Below are 18,583 nucleotides of genomic sequence, written 5' to 3'. Positions count from 1 at the left end.
AAAGGAAACACTAATGAAGTTTAGACCACAGAGGCACTCTAATGGGGGTTTGTCATAATAAACACATGCCGTATTATTCTCTCAAAGTGTCTGCAATTAGCTGATAAATCTAAGGAGTGTAGGAAAGGCCAAAAAATGTCAGCCAAGTGCTGTGATTCAATCCAGTAAAAACACAGCTTTCCCAATCTTAACCTAAAACATCTGGAAGGGACGCATTGCAGAGAATAGAGTAAAATTTATCAGTGAGGGGGATGGGCAGGCTCTGTCTGGGACTGTGGCTCCTATTAGCTTGAAATGTCTGGTTCCAAGAGGTAGGAAGTCACAGTGGCACTGGGTGGATGTGGGGGTTCCCTTGGTGAATCGCAGCCCAGACTGTACGGTAATCAGCCTGTCTGAATGGCAGGCAGACAGCACATCAGCTTGGCGGATGGGGGTGGGAAATCCTCTGCCCCGCTCCCTGTCAGGCATGGAGGAGTACGGACACAGGGCTGGGAATCACTGGTGGGACATGGCTCTGAAGGGAGCCCTTACACTTCAGACGCCCACGGGCTGGGCTGATGACAGGACAGAGGCCTGCAGGTGAGGGGATAATTGGCCCCTGGAGGAGACCATCACAGCCTCAAGTCTGATCCACACGGAGGACTCAGGCTCTGGTGCTGGCCCTGTACGTGCCTGGTTTACATTCTTTGACAAAGTCCTTTAACTTTGATGAACCCCGCTTTTGGGAAGCAGTTTAACCTCCTGAGTAATAGCTCAGGATTAGAATCAAATTGCTTGGACCAACTCACTCAGGAGCAGTGTGACCTTGGGCAAGCTCCGAATTTCTCTTGAGTATCATCTGTAAGGGCGGGATAACAGTAGTACCTAAGGCCTGTGAGGTTGTGTTGGGAAGACTAAGCGAGGTAAGACAGGAGGGCCCCAGGCAGCGTGCCTGGAACGTGGCTCATCCTCAACAACGGCAGTTGTTGCCATCTGTCATCAGGACCTTGGGCTCAGGATGGATTTGTCTGAACAGAAGTTGTTTGAAAAAATAAACCTTACAGACGTACTGGCCATGTGGACTTGGGTAGGTTCTTAAACCTCTAAATCTCAGTTTTCTCTTCTGTAAAGTGGAGGTAATAAAAATACTGACCCCAAAGCATTGTAGGACAATGAAATGCACATGAAAGCAGAGATATTTCAATGGTACAGTCAGTAGATCCAGGTCACGAAATCTGTATTGGACTGGAGAGTGAGGTCAAAGAAAGCTGCTAGGCCTTTGTTTTATAGGCAGAATGAGGCAGATGCGAATGGTCACAAGACAGTTAATGCACCTTTGGGCCAGCCCACTCCTAGCCCTAGCCCCTTGCTACAAATACGGCACCAAGAAACAAGCACAGAAAGAAGCGTGACAGCAAAAGGAAGCGTGCTCAGGCTTCTAAACCACGAATGGATGAAAGAGGCTGGCCCTATTATTAATGCAATATATAAATAAATAAATAACTAAAATCCTCTGAGAGGAAACTGCCTAGTAAATAAAGATTGAGGAAGGAGAGACTAGGTAGAAAAAAATTTAGGTGTGCCTACAGTAAGGGAAGGGTGCCTAATAACTGTATGAAAATAGTCACAATTCACTGATTCTTGAGAAACCTCTGCATAAATTGAGAACTTAATGAAAAAGGACCTTAGATTATAAGAATCCAAGCATAGGAAACAAACCAGCTCATATACAAGCTGGACTGGTCCACAATGGATTTCACTTTAAAGATATCAATAAATAGCTATTGTAACTTGACAAAGTTCCTGCATATCTGCTGCCTACTTGCTCTCCCAACCATTCAGCAGGTGTGTGTAAGCAACCACACCAGTAGCAAACTCATGCATCTCAGCAGTTCTAATTACTTCTTCATGGATTTCAAACATGACGCTGATGGCAGACAGCAAGATGGACGAGCCTGGGGCCACTGCTTTTAGAAAGAGCCAAGCAACTTGAGTTAAACAGCTGGCTCATCCATGCCTTTGGGCCTGTAAATGTTGCTCACATGTGAGTTTCTGCATACTCATACCTTTCACCAAATAAACATTCAAACACATAAGAAGTACATTTTTAAGGGAGTCCTGGATTTTAAAAAATAAGGCTTATCCTCAAAATATGCAGGAGTTTTTGTCTGCGGTAGAGCACCGAGCTGGCTTAAATAAATGTTACTCTTTTCTCTGCTGGTTTCATACTCCGCCTGGTCTGAAGGAGCAGAGGACAGAGACTGTTCTGAAACTGAGGAAATTCACTTTCCCCCACTAAACCGCTTTCTTCTTATGTTTTCAGAAGGAAAGCTCAGATAGCTGTGAACTCCAAAACGTGGTTTAGTTAGTAAGACGAGCTTGCCGACCTCCTGAACACTGGCGAGGTGTGCGGCCTTCCTTGGGATTCAAGTCCTGCAGCACTGCCCTGGATTTTGTTCTCAATTCTGCTGTTGCTATTTTTACAAAAGGTCCTATCAGATTCCTAGATACAGGAGCAGGAGCAGGGAGTGACCTGAGGATTATCCAAACGTGCCGCTGTGCAATCTTGACAGCTAAGGGAATTTTTAAAATTACATTTGGGTCTTTAATAAACTGAATAGAAATAATAAATAATAGATTAGGAAAAGGGAAATGCCTGGTCTGGATGTCTGCAAAGTCTGAGTCTACCTGATGCCTGCTGAGGCAAATGATCTCTTTTCAGAAAAAGATTTTCTGCTCACTACAGAAACTATAATTGATTCTATTTGTGCTTCGTATCCAGACCTGCTTATGTGAATGGAGCCAAAGATGCTCACTTTTACAGATTTTATAAGAAACGGGGCTACGAAACTGTCCATTTGTGTGCACTGCGGGTCTTCCATGGATCACGAATGCCACATGGTTCTCTGGGCTGCTTTCTAATGACTAAATAGGCAAAGGCCTGAGTCGGACACCATGGGAAATACAAACTCAGATGGCGCACAACTTAACATCTGGCCAGGAGGAGCAGTGTGGATTTGAAAAAGACTCAAGCGCCAAGTGAGTAGGTCCAACACTTGGTGCCATCAGAGTTCGAGGCAAGGAGTTCACAGAGCATCCGTGGAAAAGAAAAGGGCCCAGAGGTCTGGATAGGATTTAGATGAGGCAAAGGAGGAGAAGGGGATTCCTTTGATCACAAATAAGCCTGATTTAAGAAAAGGCTGTGCCATAAAAAAAGGATGAAGTGCTGATACATGGTACAGCGTGGACAAACCTCGAAAACATTATACGAAATAAAACAAGCCAGATGCAAAAGGTCAGACATTACAGGGTTCCAATTATATGAAATATTTAAAATAAGCAAATTCAGAGACAGAAAGTAGATTAGAGGTTATCAGGGGCCAGGGGAGCAGGGAATGGGGAGTTATTGCTTACTGGGTAGAGTTTCTGTTTGAGTTGGTGGAAAAATTTTGGTAATGGACGGTGGCCATGGTAGCACACCATTGTGAATGTAATATAATTAATGCCACTGATAAGTACACTTAAAAAGTTTAAAGTGGCAAATTTAATGTTATATATACATTACCACAAGTTTGTTAAAAATAAAAAGTATATTTAACATTATAGGTAGCGATTATTAAAGAATAAAATACATAGGGTTAGAAAGTGTCAGAAGAAATTTCTTTTTAGATGAGGTGCTTAGGGGAAATTAAAAAATACCAGAAGAAAGTGAATGGTGAGCCACGTTAATAGCCATGGAGAAGCTTTCCAGACAGAAGGACATTTCATCTCCGAGGCAGGAGAGCTCTGGGTCTTTTGAAGAACTGCAGGAATCCCAGTGAGGTTGGAGTGGAAGGAGAAAGGAGAAAGAGTGGTGGGAGATGACTTCAGAGAATTAGGAGCAAATTAAACTACGTAGGTCTTTGCAGGTAACTAAACTCCTTAATTCTAGAGATTTTGGTAAATGCAAATATAATCAGTGAATTCATCCTACTTGAATTTATCAGTGATTTGTGACGGATGGTATTCTCTGTAAAATGGGGCTTTAAAACTATCTCACGGAGGTCTTTTAATCTTCTTCACAAAGCAACAATACATTCTTTAGTTTTTTTGTTTGTTTTAGTTTCTAAAAAGTTGAAAAGTCCATTGTGACTCTCCCCTTTCTCTTCTCCATTTTCTTTTTTTGTCTTGTTTTGTTTGAAATTACCAGGCCAGGGACTGAACCCTGGGGCCTCTTAGGTGGGAAGCCGGCACTCAACCACCGAGCCACAACTGGCTTACCTGAGGTGGTTTTTTCATTTGTTTGCTTGTTGTTTTTGTTTTTAGGAGGCACCGGTGATCGAACCCGGGACCTCCCTGTGGGAAGGAGATGCTCAACTGCTTGAGCCACATCCATTCCCCCATCTTTTTCTTTTATTCCAGCAATCTAACATAGGTATTTATGATTTCATTATTCTTTGTCTTCCAAATTTTACTTATTCAGAAAACTGCCATCTTTCACAATACTACTGAAGGCTTTTTTAAAAAAAGAACACCTTTAACAACATTTAGATAATCCTTCTGCTGTAATTTCTCTCGTATTTTCTTTTCCTCTCCACCACTTTTTGTGAATTTAGCTCTCATGCTCTCGCCATACTTTCCATCTCTGTCTTCCTTCTTTTACTGGGCCATGTTCTCCAATATCTTTTCTAGCTCAAAGCTCAGGTGGGGCATGTTTTTCTGTCTACGATGGAAGAATGGAGAGTTAATGCTTAATGAGTACAGGGTTTCTGTTGGGGTGATGAAAAAGTTTAGTTAATGGATGGTAGTGATGGTAGCACAACATTATGAACATAATTAATGCTAATGAGCTTCACACTGAAAAATGGTTAAAAGGGCAAATTTCATTTTATATAAATGTTACCACAATAAAACTTTTTACAAAGAGAGAGAGAAGGAAGGGCTGCTGCTGGTTATAATGTGTATCCCTGTCCACTAGCCCTAGAAAAGGGGTTAGTACAAAGAAGTCAGGCACTAGCGGAATGCAATGTCAATTTCAACTGCAGAGAAACCCTTAGAAGTTTCTAGCAGGGCGCTGAAAGAATAGGCAGGGAGGGAAGGCCTGGGAGACAAGCTTTGCTAGGGCCTGGGCCAAGTTAGGGGTACATTTCTTCCACCTTCCCAGTAGCGGAAGGGAGAACCAGTGCAGGGTCTGGTTTTCATAACTAAACTAACTTTATATGCACCATGGAACAAATGTATTCCTTAGTTTTACTGATCTTATTGGGAGACATTCTTGCAAGTAGAGTTGTGCTTGCTCAATCCTTGGTGTTTATCATTGATCCAACATGCAGAGAGCTCTCTCGGCTGACTCACTCCCGCGTTAATAGAGAGCCTGCCCCAGGCTGAATTATTTATTCTAGGGAAATGCTCCTAGATGGAGACAGCCTGGTGCTAGCAACTGGGTTCTCCTCCTCAAAGACAGTGTGTCTGATTCCAGGCACCGTCCTCAATTGTCCCCAAGTGGGGACAGCTGGAGGGAGGAGTCTGAGTGGCGGAAACCAGGCCAGGCACTGGGATTCAAAGCGGCAGACCCGATTCGGCGTTATCTGAACCCAGCTTTCATGCAGGTTCCCGTTTCACTGCCTGCAGCACTTTTGAAAAGGCAAACAAAGACCCAAGAGCCTCGCTGGACCGCTGCTTCATATTTTCACTTGGGGGCTGGCACTAAATTCACTGCCTGTGGTCAGTGGAAATTCCCTGAGGAAGCCACAGTAACAGAAGGCGAAGGAAGAGTTTCTTCCTTACAGCTCTACTGGTTTAAAGGGCTACCATCTTCCAAGTATCCCCAGTTCTTCTCATAACTTCATCAACTGGGTTCTGCAAAAGTGATGGGGTGCTGCAACCGTCCTCAAGGGCTGAGTCCCGTCCAAGAGCTGATAGGAAGATGCTCCTTTTGTCCGTGTCAAGTTGCCAGCTTCTCATGATGCTGGAACTTCATCCGTTGAGCAGGATGGACATTTCCAGAGCTGTCTACCTTTTGGAAGAGGCCAAGAGCTCTACTGCCCCCTTCCCCAACACTGCACCCCGGTAAGGATGCCTGTCTTGCCTCTGCCATAGCTTGTCAAGCCATCTCACATTTTTGTCTTCCTCTCTGAAATAGGGCTACTTCCTGGCCTACCCACATTATTCAGTCAGCACTGTGGGCCACTCACATCATGGGTGTTCAAGACAGATCTGGGTCACTGCCCTGCATGGCCTTGGACAAGGCAGTGAGTCACTCTGACCTTTGGTATCTACTTCCGTAAAAAGGGTAACAATGTCGACATCAAGTGGAGGATTTAATGAGCTAATGTACATAAAATGACTTGCACACTGTCTGGCACCTAACAAGAACTCACTGAACGGTAGTTTTTATTATTTTTATCTTCCTAAGGAAACAGAGTTAGAATAAAACATGGAATCTGGAAGCATGGAAATGGATTCCAACCCTCGCTTTCCCCTTAGAGCTGAGTGCCTTTTAGCAGTTAGTTGTCTGAGCTTCCATTTCATCTGTAAAATGGGGATAACCGTATTTCCCACACATGACTGCTAGGACTTTTAATCACTACCTGGGATAAAGAAACAATATAGTCCCAAAGTAAGTACCCTACAGATACTCATTTTTGCTTTCCCTCTCTCCCATGGATGAGAGGCTACAAGGGGAAACGAGTAGTGCACTCTGAAAATTAGCACATTATACAAATCCGACACGTATTTCTTCCTCAGAATAGAAAGAATTGAGGAGGCAGTTAAAAGACAGACATCAGATTGAAGGAAGCAGAGAATCTAGGGACTTGACGAATCCATGTCCTAGATAACCAGCTCCTGGGAATCCAGGGTCATTTCCCTTTCCTCAGACATTAGTAGCTGTGTGTCATGGGAAGGGCAGGCTCTCTGGAGCCAGACCTGGGTTTAAAGTCCACACTCCATCACCACAGGCAGGTGGACTTGGAGCAGTTTATCCAACCTTCCCAAACCTCAGTTTCCTCATCTGTAAAGTGGGGATACTACGACTTCCTTCAGAGACTGGCCGTGGAAGTGCCGGCTCAAGACCCAGTGAAGAGAAGGTGCCCAATAAATCGTGGTGAGCCTTCTTCAAGCCTGTGGCTACTGACAACGAGTATCATTCATCATCCGAAGGGGACGTGGATAAAATGCCACAACCTCTAGACTTCCTGAGTGCCTCGATTTCAGGCATGATTGCCCTATTGCCAGACTTCGTATCTGGCCATAGTTTCCCACTGTCCTTAGAGTAAAAATTACCCTGGCCTTCAAAGCACCATGTGATTTAGCTGCTGCCTGCTTCTCTTCATCTCTGCCATTCTCCACCTCGTGCGCTGCTCTTTTTCGCTCCATCCTAGGGTCATGCTCTCTCAGGAACATTCTAACCATGCTCTTTGACGAAGGGCTCCCTATAATCCTCAGGTCATCTCTTCACAGGAACTTCTATGCTCTTTCTCATCTCTCTGCTCTTAATCTCAGTAGTATGTTGCTTTTTTAATACCATTTATCACACTTCAATTATACATGCATTTTCTTATTTGCTTGTTTTTACGTGCCTTTTCTACTGGGTTGTATGTAAGCTCCACCAGGAGCTTTACTTGTAACTAAATGGAGAATCTACCATAAGAAGTTTTCAGTGAATATTTGATAAACGAATAAACGCTACACTTTGCATCTTGATTGGTGTTTAAAAATAAGGTTACTATGGGCAGAGAACTTTATGAACCATTTGAGCTTATTGAAAGCTGCTCTGCAATCCTCTTTTGGATAATTAAGCCCAGGCCCATTTTTGTCTTTTTTAAAGAAGTCTTATTCATACACGATACAGTCCACATCCAAAGTGTACAATCAATGGCTCTTAGTATAATCACAGAGCCGGTCCTATTTTATTATGAGAAAATAACCAGTCACAAAACACCGTCCATGGGAACAAAGCTGGAACAGATGATTCAGATGGGGGGAAGGGGCCAGGGAGAGAGGGAGAGCTTTCTTTTCAGCATCCTGAAAGGGAAATGAACCTACTTCTTAAAAATAATTAGCCAACTTTAAGGCCATAATTATTTCTGTCTGATTTGAGAAAGATGAGCCTTGCCATGCTTGTCTCTGTTTCTCTGTCTAAGCAAATGAATTAACAACTGCCATAAACACAGGTCTCGGATTTCAAATATTGGGTGAGTCTTGACCATGACGGTAACTCCCAGATAAAAGCTCCTAAGAATGTATTCATTCAGCTAAAAATCTGGAGACTAAAGTCTCAAAAAAAAATTTTTTTTTGGGGGGTCTAGTTCTCTAAAATTTCCTGAATATCTTGGGAGTTATTTCCACTTGAGGGTGGGGGGGAGTTTTAAAAACTCTGGGCTCATGTTGAGCTTGGGTGATTTGCTAAAGTTGAGTCAAGGATACTACAGATTCATGAAGATAAAAATATTCCAATTATTTGTGTAGGAACTAACTCTTGGATGATGTTAGACATGGCTTATAAGATGTAGCAGCTGTCCCCTTTGAGCGTCCAGCCATCTGAAGGCGAGATTACGACAGGAGCCTCCTGGTGGGTCTCCTGCCTCTGGGTCTTCCACGTCTCCCTCTGCTATATCATGGACATGCACTTTTTACACGTGCAAAAGGCTTTTACTCACTGCCTGTAGGCTGGGGTCAAAACGCCTTCAAAGCTTTTTCAATCTGATTCCAACCCTGTGTCTAGGCTTATTTCCTATAACCCTTGACTCTCTACCCAAATTCTCCCACCAGACAAATGGGTATTATTATTGTCTAAGCCCGCTGGATATGCTGTGCTCGTCTCTGGCCTCTGCTCCGAGCTCATGTCATCTCTTCTCTGACACTATCCACCACCCTCCCCTGCTCTTTCAGGGATTTGGGCTTGCTCTACCTCGTCCTCAGGAAGACTCCAACCCAGAATAATCCACCTCTGAACTTTAAAGCAGGGGTTCTTCACAAGGGATCTGTGAGCTTGAACTGAAATTCAAAAAAACATTATCCTTTGGAGGTGTGTTGGTGTGGGTGTGAGGTGTTTATTAAATAATACACAGTATAGTGTGGACTTAGTAAGGGGGCCATGGAACAAAAAAGGCTAGGAGCCCCTGTTCTAAAGGACCCACCATCAGCCCCCAATTCTGCCCTTCACTGGGTTTTGCACGGCTTGGGGTGTTGTGTTGTATGGTCATTGTGATTCTTGTTGCTTTTATCGTCAGATACGCCATGGTGACCTCAGAAATGATTGAGAGTAGGGGTCCTTCACCTGGGTCCCTAAAAATGGGACTGATATTTCTCTATCTTTCCAACAATTCCCACTTCCTGCTTAAGGTAGTATGAATGGGTTTCTAGTCTCACAAACACACATCTTGGATAAGATGACAGTCATCTGTACATGTTTAAGACAGCAATTCCCAACCTGAGGTGAATTATTTTTCATGAATCTGAAAACATAAGCCATATGTCAGTGTTCTAAAAGTACAACTGGGGTACTTATTTAAAAGTGCAGATTAAAGATATGCAAATTCCTGGGCTCCACCCCAAAGTAACTGCAGTAGAATCTTCTGGGGATAAGGCCTAGGATTATTGCAAACAAGATTCCCAGGCGATTTTTATGTATCTTCAAATTTAGAAAATTTAGGGCCTCAGGGGAAGCTGACACTAATGTCCTTTATGTGATGGGTCATGCCTTACGTGCCTACTATGTGCCTGGGAAAATATCAGGGTTCTTCACCTGGATAATCTCTTGTAATCCTCAAACAAGCTTATGAGGTAAATCTTATCATCAATCCCTGTCTATAAATAAGGAAATAAGTGAAATAACTTGTGCAAGAATCTATCAACGATAAGAAAGTGATTAGGCCAGCTCTGGGCAACAAAGTTCTTACTTCTTACTCTGCTTTCCTCTCTGCTAGAGCAACTAGCAAATCCCAGGAGAGAAGCACACATGAAGGCTTCCCATGTTGGAGGATTCTGGGGGAGAGGGCAGATCCTGAGCCCCTGACTGCTAACTGCTGGATCAAGACTCTCCCATGGGAAGTGGATAGAGCGTCCGCCTACCACATGGGAGGTCCACGGTTCAAACCCAGGGTCTCCTTGACCCATGTGGAGCTGGTCTATGCGCAGCGCTGATGTGCACAAGGAGTGCCGTGTCCAACAGGGGTGTCCCCTGTGTAGGGGAGCCCCACGCGCAAGGAGTGTGCCCCATAAGGAGAGCCGCCCAGCGCAAAAGAAAGTGCAGCCTTTCCAGGAATGGTGCCGCACACACAAAGAGCTGACACCGCAAGATGATGCAACAAAAAGAAACATATTCCTGTGCCGCTGACAAGAATAGAAGCGGACACAGAAGAACACATAGCAAATGGACACAGAGAGCAGACACCTGGGGGTGGGGGGGAAAGGGGAGAGATAAATAAAAATAAATCTTAAAAAAAAAAAAAGACTGTCCCACGACATCCTAAGAGGACAGTGATCCCTTGTGCTCTGAATTTGCATCCTGGACCTTAAGTCTGGAGTTTGGTGAGTGTCCATGGCAGAAACCACTAGCTACCTGCCTGGCCACAGAACCTAGAGACCGACCTTGGATGTCATTCCCGACAGCTGTGGTATACACACTGGCCTGCCTGCTGAGGCTTTAAAGACCGTATTCCAGCTGGCCTTCACCCGGGGCTGGTCTGTGTATGGAAGGCAGAGAAGAGAAGCCCTAGCAGCCAATGCCCTGTTTACTGCAAAGGAAAATGGTGCTAGAAAACCATCTGTGTGTGAAGGATCTTTTCCATCCAACCCAGGTTAGAGTGAAGGGAGAGCTGGCGACCGTGCAGACTCCAAAGAACACTGGAGATTACAGGTCTAGAGCAGTGGTTCTCAACCTTGGCTGGACGTTAGAATCACCAGAACCAGAGGCCCAGGCATTGGCGTTATTTTAAAGCTCCCCTCCTAGATGATTTCAGTGGACAGCCAAGGTAGAGAACCACTGGTGTAGTGTCTCCAATGGCCAAGAGATCTAAGTTCAGCCTGCAAATGCCCTAAGGCAGCGTATGGTCAGCAGTGGCTGGGAAAGCTGAGGTCAGGCCAAGTACAAACCTTCAGCCCACAGCCTGCCCAGTATGGGAACTGCCCCCCACCCAACACCACCTGAAGTCTGGCTCACTGCCAGAAGCAGGGCCTCCTTCACTTTTAAATTTTCCATGGTAGAGAACTGGCCCAGGAGAATAAGAAAAGAAACATGCATGGGGGAGAAGTGGTATGTGGCAAACACGAAGATTAAGTAGGGATGTTCTCTCAAGCAGAAAAACACCAGCCTTAAGAGAGATGACATCAGGTTATTTATAGCAGAACAGGCAGCCGAAAGGGCCTGAGTGTCCAGGCTCAGGGGACGCCCTCTACTCACTGAGTGGATGATGCCTTGCAGGGCCTGAAAGCCGTCGTTTACAGGAAACACATGGTCCTTACTGTCTGCAATTCGGGCCAGCTGAGGACAGAGCAAACACACAAACACACATGGAGATGTGTCAGGCTTGAGCATGGAACATTTAGGAAAGCCACTGGTCCACGGGCTCCATCTACGTCTAGAACCCAGCAGAACCGGAGGCCTTCAGTGCGCCCAGGGGCCTCACGGAAGAGCCTTCCACACTAACGAGCTTACCAGCAGCCGCCCTGGAGCGGGCCCAGGAGGGCTGGCTACAGCTTTCACATTTGTTATAATACTTTTCTCCTCTGAAGCTGAGGTAAAACTGCCTACTTAGATGAAAATTTGGCCTGGGTTGATGTATTTATGGATTTGGGGGCAGGCCATTGGCTCAGTTTTCTCCCATTCACTCAAATTCCTTTTGGCAATTTTATTCGAATCAAACAGACTCAAGTTTCCTTTCAGAGCAACTTTAAAAATACATTCAGGCTTTGGTGTTGGGTGAATGAATGGGGACCCTATTTTTCATCCATATTGCTTATTAAGGACACTGCAATTTCCTTGCAATGGGTTGGCTGGTGCTGTTTTGTGGAGCTGAGGACTGAGGAGAAGGAGAAGCTGGTCTTTGAGCTTTCCTAAGCCCAAATACCTGTATGGTTCTGTGACTGCCACATCGTGCCAGGGCATGGTTTTAAACAGCACCTTTCATTGTTTATGTGGATTGCAATAATATAACACATATTCATTGGGAAAACATCAGAAAACCCAGGATAGTTAAAAGAAAAAGAAAATAAAAGTTGCTTATAATCCTTTTCTATTATCGATAGCAATTTGATAGTCTTTTATAATTTTTCTAGGCAAATATATACATATTTCTTTGTGAAATGAGCTCATACAATTACTATTTTGTAAGGCTATTTTATTCATTCAACAATATATCATGAGTATTTTCCCATGTCATTAAGACAAAACAAAATGATGAACTACATTAAGGAACACTTACTTAGGTTGTGTGAATTTTCACAATTTGCTTATATGTACTTACATTTTTTCCCCCACTTGTCCAATTATTTCCAATTTTGTTTTTATTTGAGCATGCATTTTTAATGGACAAAAAAAGGAATGTTGGTCATTTAAAAAAGAAAACTGAATTTGTCAAATAAAATGAGGAAAGAAAACCCCAACAAGTTTTCCAAGTTAATTCAAATCTGTGACAATTTACCATCTACCAAAAAAGGTACCATCTGGGTGGTCCCCGTGAATCAGAACACATCTAATAATTCCTCCCTGCTTAGCATTTCTGAAAAAACAAGCTTTTTATGGGACATTTATGCTGCCGATGCACCCTCTGCATGGAACACACATTTTCTCTATTATTCATAAGCTTAATATGCTCCTAAAGCTGAGACAAACAGGAAATCCAAGATCACACCTGTGTTTCATTGAAGTCTTTTACTCCAACACAGTAAACGATTGCACCAAGATCTCGGGATCTGTTAGCCTGGGGTAGGAAAATAAACAAAATTAGAGAGAGAAGAAGCAGTGGAATGTATTCTTCTTGGGTGAGTTACACTAACTTCATTCATCAGGTATTTACTGAACACCTGCCAAGTGCCAGGTACTACGATGGCAAGGGTTGCCCCTGTCCTCAAGAAGCTCCCACTCCAGGGAAGGTCACATTCTATGGTAAGGCTTGACGGACATGAGAGGAGTGATTATTCTAACAGAAGGTATCGAGAAAGATCCAGAGAAGTAGCATCTTGAAGAGCTTTGAAAGGCAGTGAGAGGAAATGGGAAACTGCAGACCAAGGTAAGTCTTTCTGTATATTCTGGAGGAAATGATTATCTTTTCTATTCCTCTGACTGATTTTTAAAAATTTATACATATATATACATATATATTTTTATACATATATATATGCCTCTATTTTCATATTCTCCCTTCTTTCCCCCAACCCCCGAGATGCCTCTCTCATCTGTTTGCTCATTGTTTTTGCTTATTGTCTGCTTATTGTTTTTTGTGCATTGTCTGCTTCTTTTTTTTCTTTAAGAGGCACTGGAAACTGAACCCGGGACCTCCCATGTGGGAAGCAGGTGCTCAACTGCTTGAGCCACATCCGCCCCCACCCCCCATGGATTTTTATAGATACCTTTTTTCCTTTGTAAAGGCAGTATGATATAAGGAAAAGAATGTGGTCTTTGGAAACTGCTAAACCTTGGTTTGACTCCTAGCTTTGCCCTTTAAAGTGTTCTGGGGATTAAATGAGATGATGTTTGCAGAACTTCTCACATATGGTGTAGAACAATACAGATAATCATAAACATCAGCACCTTCAGTGAATAAGGCTTTTTTCATTCCCACAGAATAAATTTGTTCCTCATTTCCAATAGAGGGGATTCTACAAGTCAGTTATTTATCGCAATGGCCATGCCATGCTTCCGTCCTGTCCCTCTGTATTTTCAATGTTATCAACTATCAAGATGGTAGATGAAGTACTTTCAGCAATTAATCAAAGCTCAAATCCTAAAATGGTCGCTCTGGATTTCAAAACCATCTGGAGAATTCCCCTTTTCAATACTGTTCCTCTTCTGAAAGGTTGAGACCTTTGTGGCTATGGATATCTTTTAGAAGTTTGAATAAAGCAAACCAACACTTCGTTTTTTTCCTCCTGCTGAGAGGCATACAGTCAACACTCATATACTATCCTGGCAGCTACAGTGCAACAGGGTTGCCAATCAGTTGTTTAGGGCCAGATGTGTCTAAAATCATGCCAGATATTAACAATAATAGGCCCTGGAATTCAAAGGTACTTTAGACCGACATTTTGTTCACTGGGAACTTTAGCCCTGCATTCAAGAGGAGGCTGTGTGTATAGATGAACGGCTGACAGCACAGGCTTATGAGTTGTGCAGTTTGGGGAAAGCTATACTTTCTAAGCCTAGGTTTCATCATCTGTAGATCTGCAGATGTTGCTCTGAGAATTAAATTAAATAATGTATATAAAGTACTTAGGCCTATGCACAGCATTTTGTAGCTTTCTAATTTTTTTTTCTTATCATACAACTTTCTAAATTCTGAATGTCTTCAATTTCAGAAAGCTCACCATTCCTTCCTGTTGACCCCAATTTACCCCATTTCACTGTTGGACAATTAAATTGTTAGTGCGTTGGACATACAGTCTGCTTCCTCCTAATTTACTAATTTTGGAGCTCTCCCTTAAATTGTCCTATTTGGCAATCAATTGGTATCTCCTCTCTCTTAAGCCTTATGTCATTTTCTACCCACAGAATATACATCTATTGATTTAATAATATAAGAACTGTGGCCCATATTTAAATAGCAGAGCCCATGACCTCTAAAATTAAGCTCCTGGGATGGCAACATAAGAAATAACATCCAGGTTTTGGCCTGATTTTAATACATGATCTATTAAGGGCTCTGATACCTGCAAAAAAAAAAAAATGTTGGAAATCGTTGGCAAATACAGTGGGTGCTTAACAATTTTCAAGCTTCAACTCTAAAACTTGAAAATATAAGAAGAACCTAAGATATGCATATTGATTTGAATTGTGTTCTTTCATTTTTTTTTTCTTTCCTAGTACTTAAAACCCATGTGTCCTAACACTGAATTTTGCAGGGGACAGAAACATATGTCTCTCTACCTTCATGTTAGAAATATTCCCAGCTGCTTTCAGGACAAAACAAACTTTTAGGCATAGCCTAGCCCCAACCTTATCTTCAACAACTTCCGTGACTCTTTTCCTCTAGTTGGGCTTTATATGGAATTATCAAGAATGGAAGAGTTCATTTTCTTTATAGCTTGTGCTTTATCTTTCTTTATCAGAAAACCTCCTTCTATTGGCACTGGCACTCCTAATATTTTCCCAAGTTAGTATGTGCCATACCAAAAATTCCTTTCTACCAATCCCTATTTTAAGCCTCTGACATCCATCATCATATCAGGATTTTCCTTATTAGGGTTTTTACTTTATTTGACTGTTGTTCAGTACCCAAATAAGTCATTTTGCATTTCCATTACATGGTCAGTTTCAACTTAGGATATAAAACAATATTATTTCCCAAATGCTCAGGGAGTATGTGTCATAGTTATTGTGCATTTACCCATTTTAAAAAAAATTATCCTTTGTACTAGTTGAGGGGTAGAATAGTATGTTAACCCTTTGTCCTCAGCCAGTGATTTCTCAGAGTTAAACTTTATTACAGGGTAAGACCTATGTAGCAGCTAGATACAGTATCTAGCAGACCCCAGCACATGCCAACTTCTCAATTAACTTTGAAGAATGAATGAATGAGTGAGTATACTTCATGCTTGCTGAGGCAACTGAATATAAACTGAATAGCAGCCAAGAGCTTGAGGTAAGCATAATGGTCTGATTAACTCCTCCCCCAGAATCCAGCCTCTCCTTCACTCACTCACTGCCTGTCTTTTTTCCTTTTTGTGTTTCTTTCTACATGGCCTGAATGAGTCTGTGTCACTAAAGAGGCTTCAATAGATTTACATGGTCACCTTATTTCTTTGGCCCAATTATATATACAACTCTAAAACTTGAAAGGAAAGTATTTCCTAAGTGTAAATATTATTCTTCCATTACAGAATAAACCTCTTTTTTCTGAATCTCTTTACAAAAATCCAAAACTGTATTTAGAGAGCTCTTTCACTTGTTTTGAGGAGTACTTTTGAGAACATAAAGAAAAGGGAAAAAAAGAAATACTGAAGGAGAGACTACACTTAACTTTGCTACCAATTACTGGTCACCTTTGGTTCTAAGACTGAAAATGTCAATGGTTAATATTTGTGCTTACATTTTCCAAGTAATTCTTTCCCCTTTTCTTGCTACTGTAGAAAATATGAGGGAAAGTGAAGGAAAAGTGGTACCAATGTTGTTTGTTTAAAAGTGATGTATCGTATTTCAAAACTCCTGGCATAATATAGTGGTTTCAACAGATATGGTAGATATTTTTAACCCTCAAAACATGGAGAAATATACAAATGTTTTGAAAAGATAAAAATCTACTACATGTAAGGTGTGAGAATTCACTTTTTAAAAATTATGAATTTTGGGGGGCATATGAGACACTCTTTTATTCAGGGGTTTTACAAAGAACACCTACCATTCTGCCAGAGTAGAAAGATTATAGCCCATTTCCAAAGAGAGAAGCCCCGTTTTCACACAAGCCAGGCTGTTACTTACTTACCTCCCTCTCTGAATAGAAGAAGAGATCTTCATGGAGTTCCCCGTCAGTCAAAGCAATGATGACGCTGGCTGTCCTGTACCCTGCTCAACAAAAGCAGATCCACTCAGTCCCTCCTGCCACACACGGGCAGCCTTCCCCTCAGCCCTGGGATTCCGTTTCTGAGAAGTGCACCCATCCAAGGTCAATATTGTGAAAGTCAACCACTTTTCTTTTGAGACTGGAAGTAATGACAGCACAAAGAAAAATGCTTTTGCAGGAACAGACTCGGGGGGGAATAGGTTTCTCAGCCTCTCCTCAAAAAATGACCAAATTGGTGAAATGAGCATTGACCTTATCCCTGGGAGTGTCTCCGCGCCATCAAGAGTGATGATCTCCCGTGACTGGCAGCAGGGCCCTGGAGCAAACCCTGCCACGTGGCTATCCAGTGGTCCTTTGCATATGCTAGAATCCACTGTATACATCACCCTTTGAAGACAGTTTGGCAAAGAGTGATAATAATCATGATTTACAGGCTGACTGGTAGCATTACAGAAGTTGGCAAAACCTATTAGAATTCTTTCAAGGATTTTCAGACCTGTAGTCACATTGCTAATGGCTGACTTATAGCAGCAAGGGTAGGTGTTGATTCTGGGTCTGTTCTGATCATTGCAGCTTAAGATGAAAAAGGAAGTGGACAACTTGAATGCTCTAATGGCGGGGAAGAAATTCTGTCTTTTTTTCTTTTTCTTTTTAATTTTGACTCTCTTTTAAGAGATTTGCCTCAGATTAATAAATGCTACCCATGAAAGACATTGTAGGCAATCATAAAACAAAAATAATTATGACTATTTCTATGTGGTAGGGATTCTACTAAGAGTATTGCATTCATTTTTTTTTTTTCATTTAAGTGAATGAAAATTTAAGCCAGACCAATAACTTAAGACATCATATCTAATTGCAGTAATGAAGAGTCTTGGCACTCAGGGATGGACAAGAAAATTAAATTTGACAAAAAACTCAAGACTTTACTCATCCATCCAAGTATTTGCTAATTTAATAAATTCGACATGCAAAACTGTTCATGGGAATTACAGACCGTGGCCATAAAGGGCTCTGACCTATGTTTTTCTTGGCATCAACAGGATAGAATTTGACCCAGTAACTGCCATCTCCCTATGTATTTCTTCTTTACGATGAAGTGTGTGTCCAGGGATTATAGATAAAATCCCGTATGTCTTTTGAAACATGAAATTGCTGAGTTACTTTTTCAGAAACAAGTACAGAAGAAAAATTAAATAATTCATGATATAGTCTTACCTTGGCTGTTTTCATAATAAATCTGCTCACTGGCCTGAAATACACAGGAGAGAACCATAAGAGTAGCACCACTGCCTGCCATTCCACACACCACATTGGGCAGTGGGCTCTGGTGTTGGATACGCAGCTGGGTTCAGCAGCGATTCTTTCATTACTTACGTAATTTACTCAAATATCAATGGATGACATTCATTTAAAGTTACTCTCACATATACCTAATACACTTGTGAACATTTACCAGTGTCTTGCTTTTTGAAGCCTGGGACCTGTTTTCCTTAAGTTTGAAGTAATTGAAATTCTGTCTCAACCTTTGATGCTGCCATCCAGTAAATGTCATGTAGGGAATGGTGTGAACTTGTATATGGAGTGGTTTATGAGTGACAGTCAGGCATCAGTGTCAAGGAAGGAGGAAGGAAATTCATCTTTTTAGGTCTTTTTTCCAGATAGAATTATCAGTGTACAAGGTTACATGGAAAAACCTGTATTCATTTCTCTTAATACATGTGCCTTATCTCATCACCCTTCCTTATGTCGATGTTTCAATACCTCTCTTTATATTCAGAGTTTAAAACTTTAAAAAAATTACCCTTTCAAAACCTTCATGCATATAGGTGTCTCCTCCTGGCAGGACTTTCTGGAGTTCTTCTAGGCCTTGACGGATCAGGTCCCTGAAAGCCAAAGACACCGTT

The 18,583-nt window shown here is 42.2% G+C and overlaps 1 protein-coding gene across 1 annotated transcript in view; it reads right to left on the bottom strand.

Annotated features, from left to right (window-relative positions):
- ANTXR1 (ANTXR cell adhesion molecule 1) overlaps positions 1–18,583 on the bottom strand; it is a 253,844-nt gene that overhangs the window by 170,927 nt on the left and 64,334 nt on the right. The window contains exons 4-8 of the mRNA XM_004449198.3: positions 18,481–18,562; positions 17,895–17,928; positions 16,599–16,678; positions 12,813–12,881; positions 11,363–11,443 (exon numbers count right to left, since the gene is read on the bottom strand). Of these exons, the coding sequence (XP_004449255.1) occupies positions 11,363–11,443; positions 12,813–12,881; positions 16,599–16,678; positions 17,895–17,928; positions 18,481–18,562 (346 nt within the window). The remainder of the gene's footprint in view (positions 1–11,362; positions 11,444–12,812; positions 12,882–16,598; positions 16,679–17,894; positions 17,929–18,480; positions 18,563–18,583) is intronic.

The sequence above is a fragment of the Dasypus novemcinctus genome, chromosome 17, assembly GCF_030445035.2.
Source record: "Dasypus novemcinctus isolate mDasNov1 chromosome 17, mDasNov1.1.hap2, whole genome shotgun sequence".
Lineage (NCBI taxonomy): Eukaryota > Metazoa > Chordata > Mammalia > Cingulata > Dasypodidae > Dasypus > Dasypus novemcinctus.
This window is presented reverse-complemented; position numbering and strand designations above follow the sequence as displayed.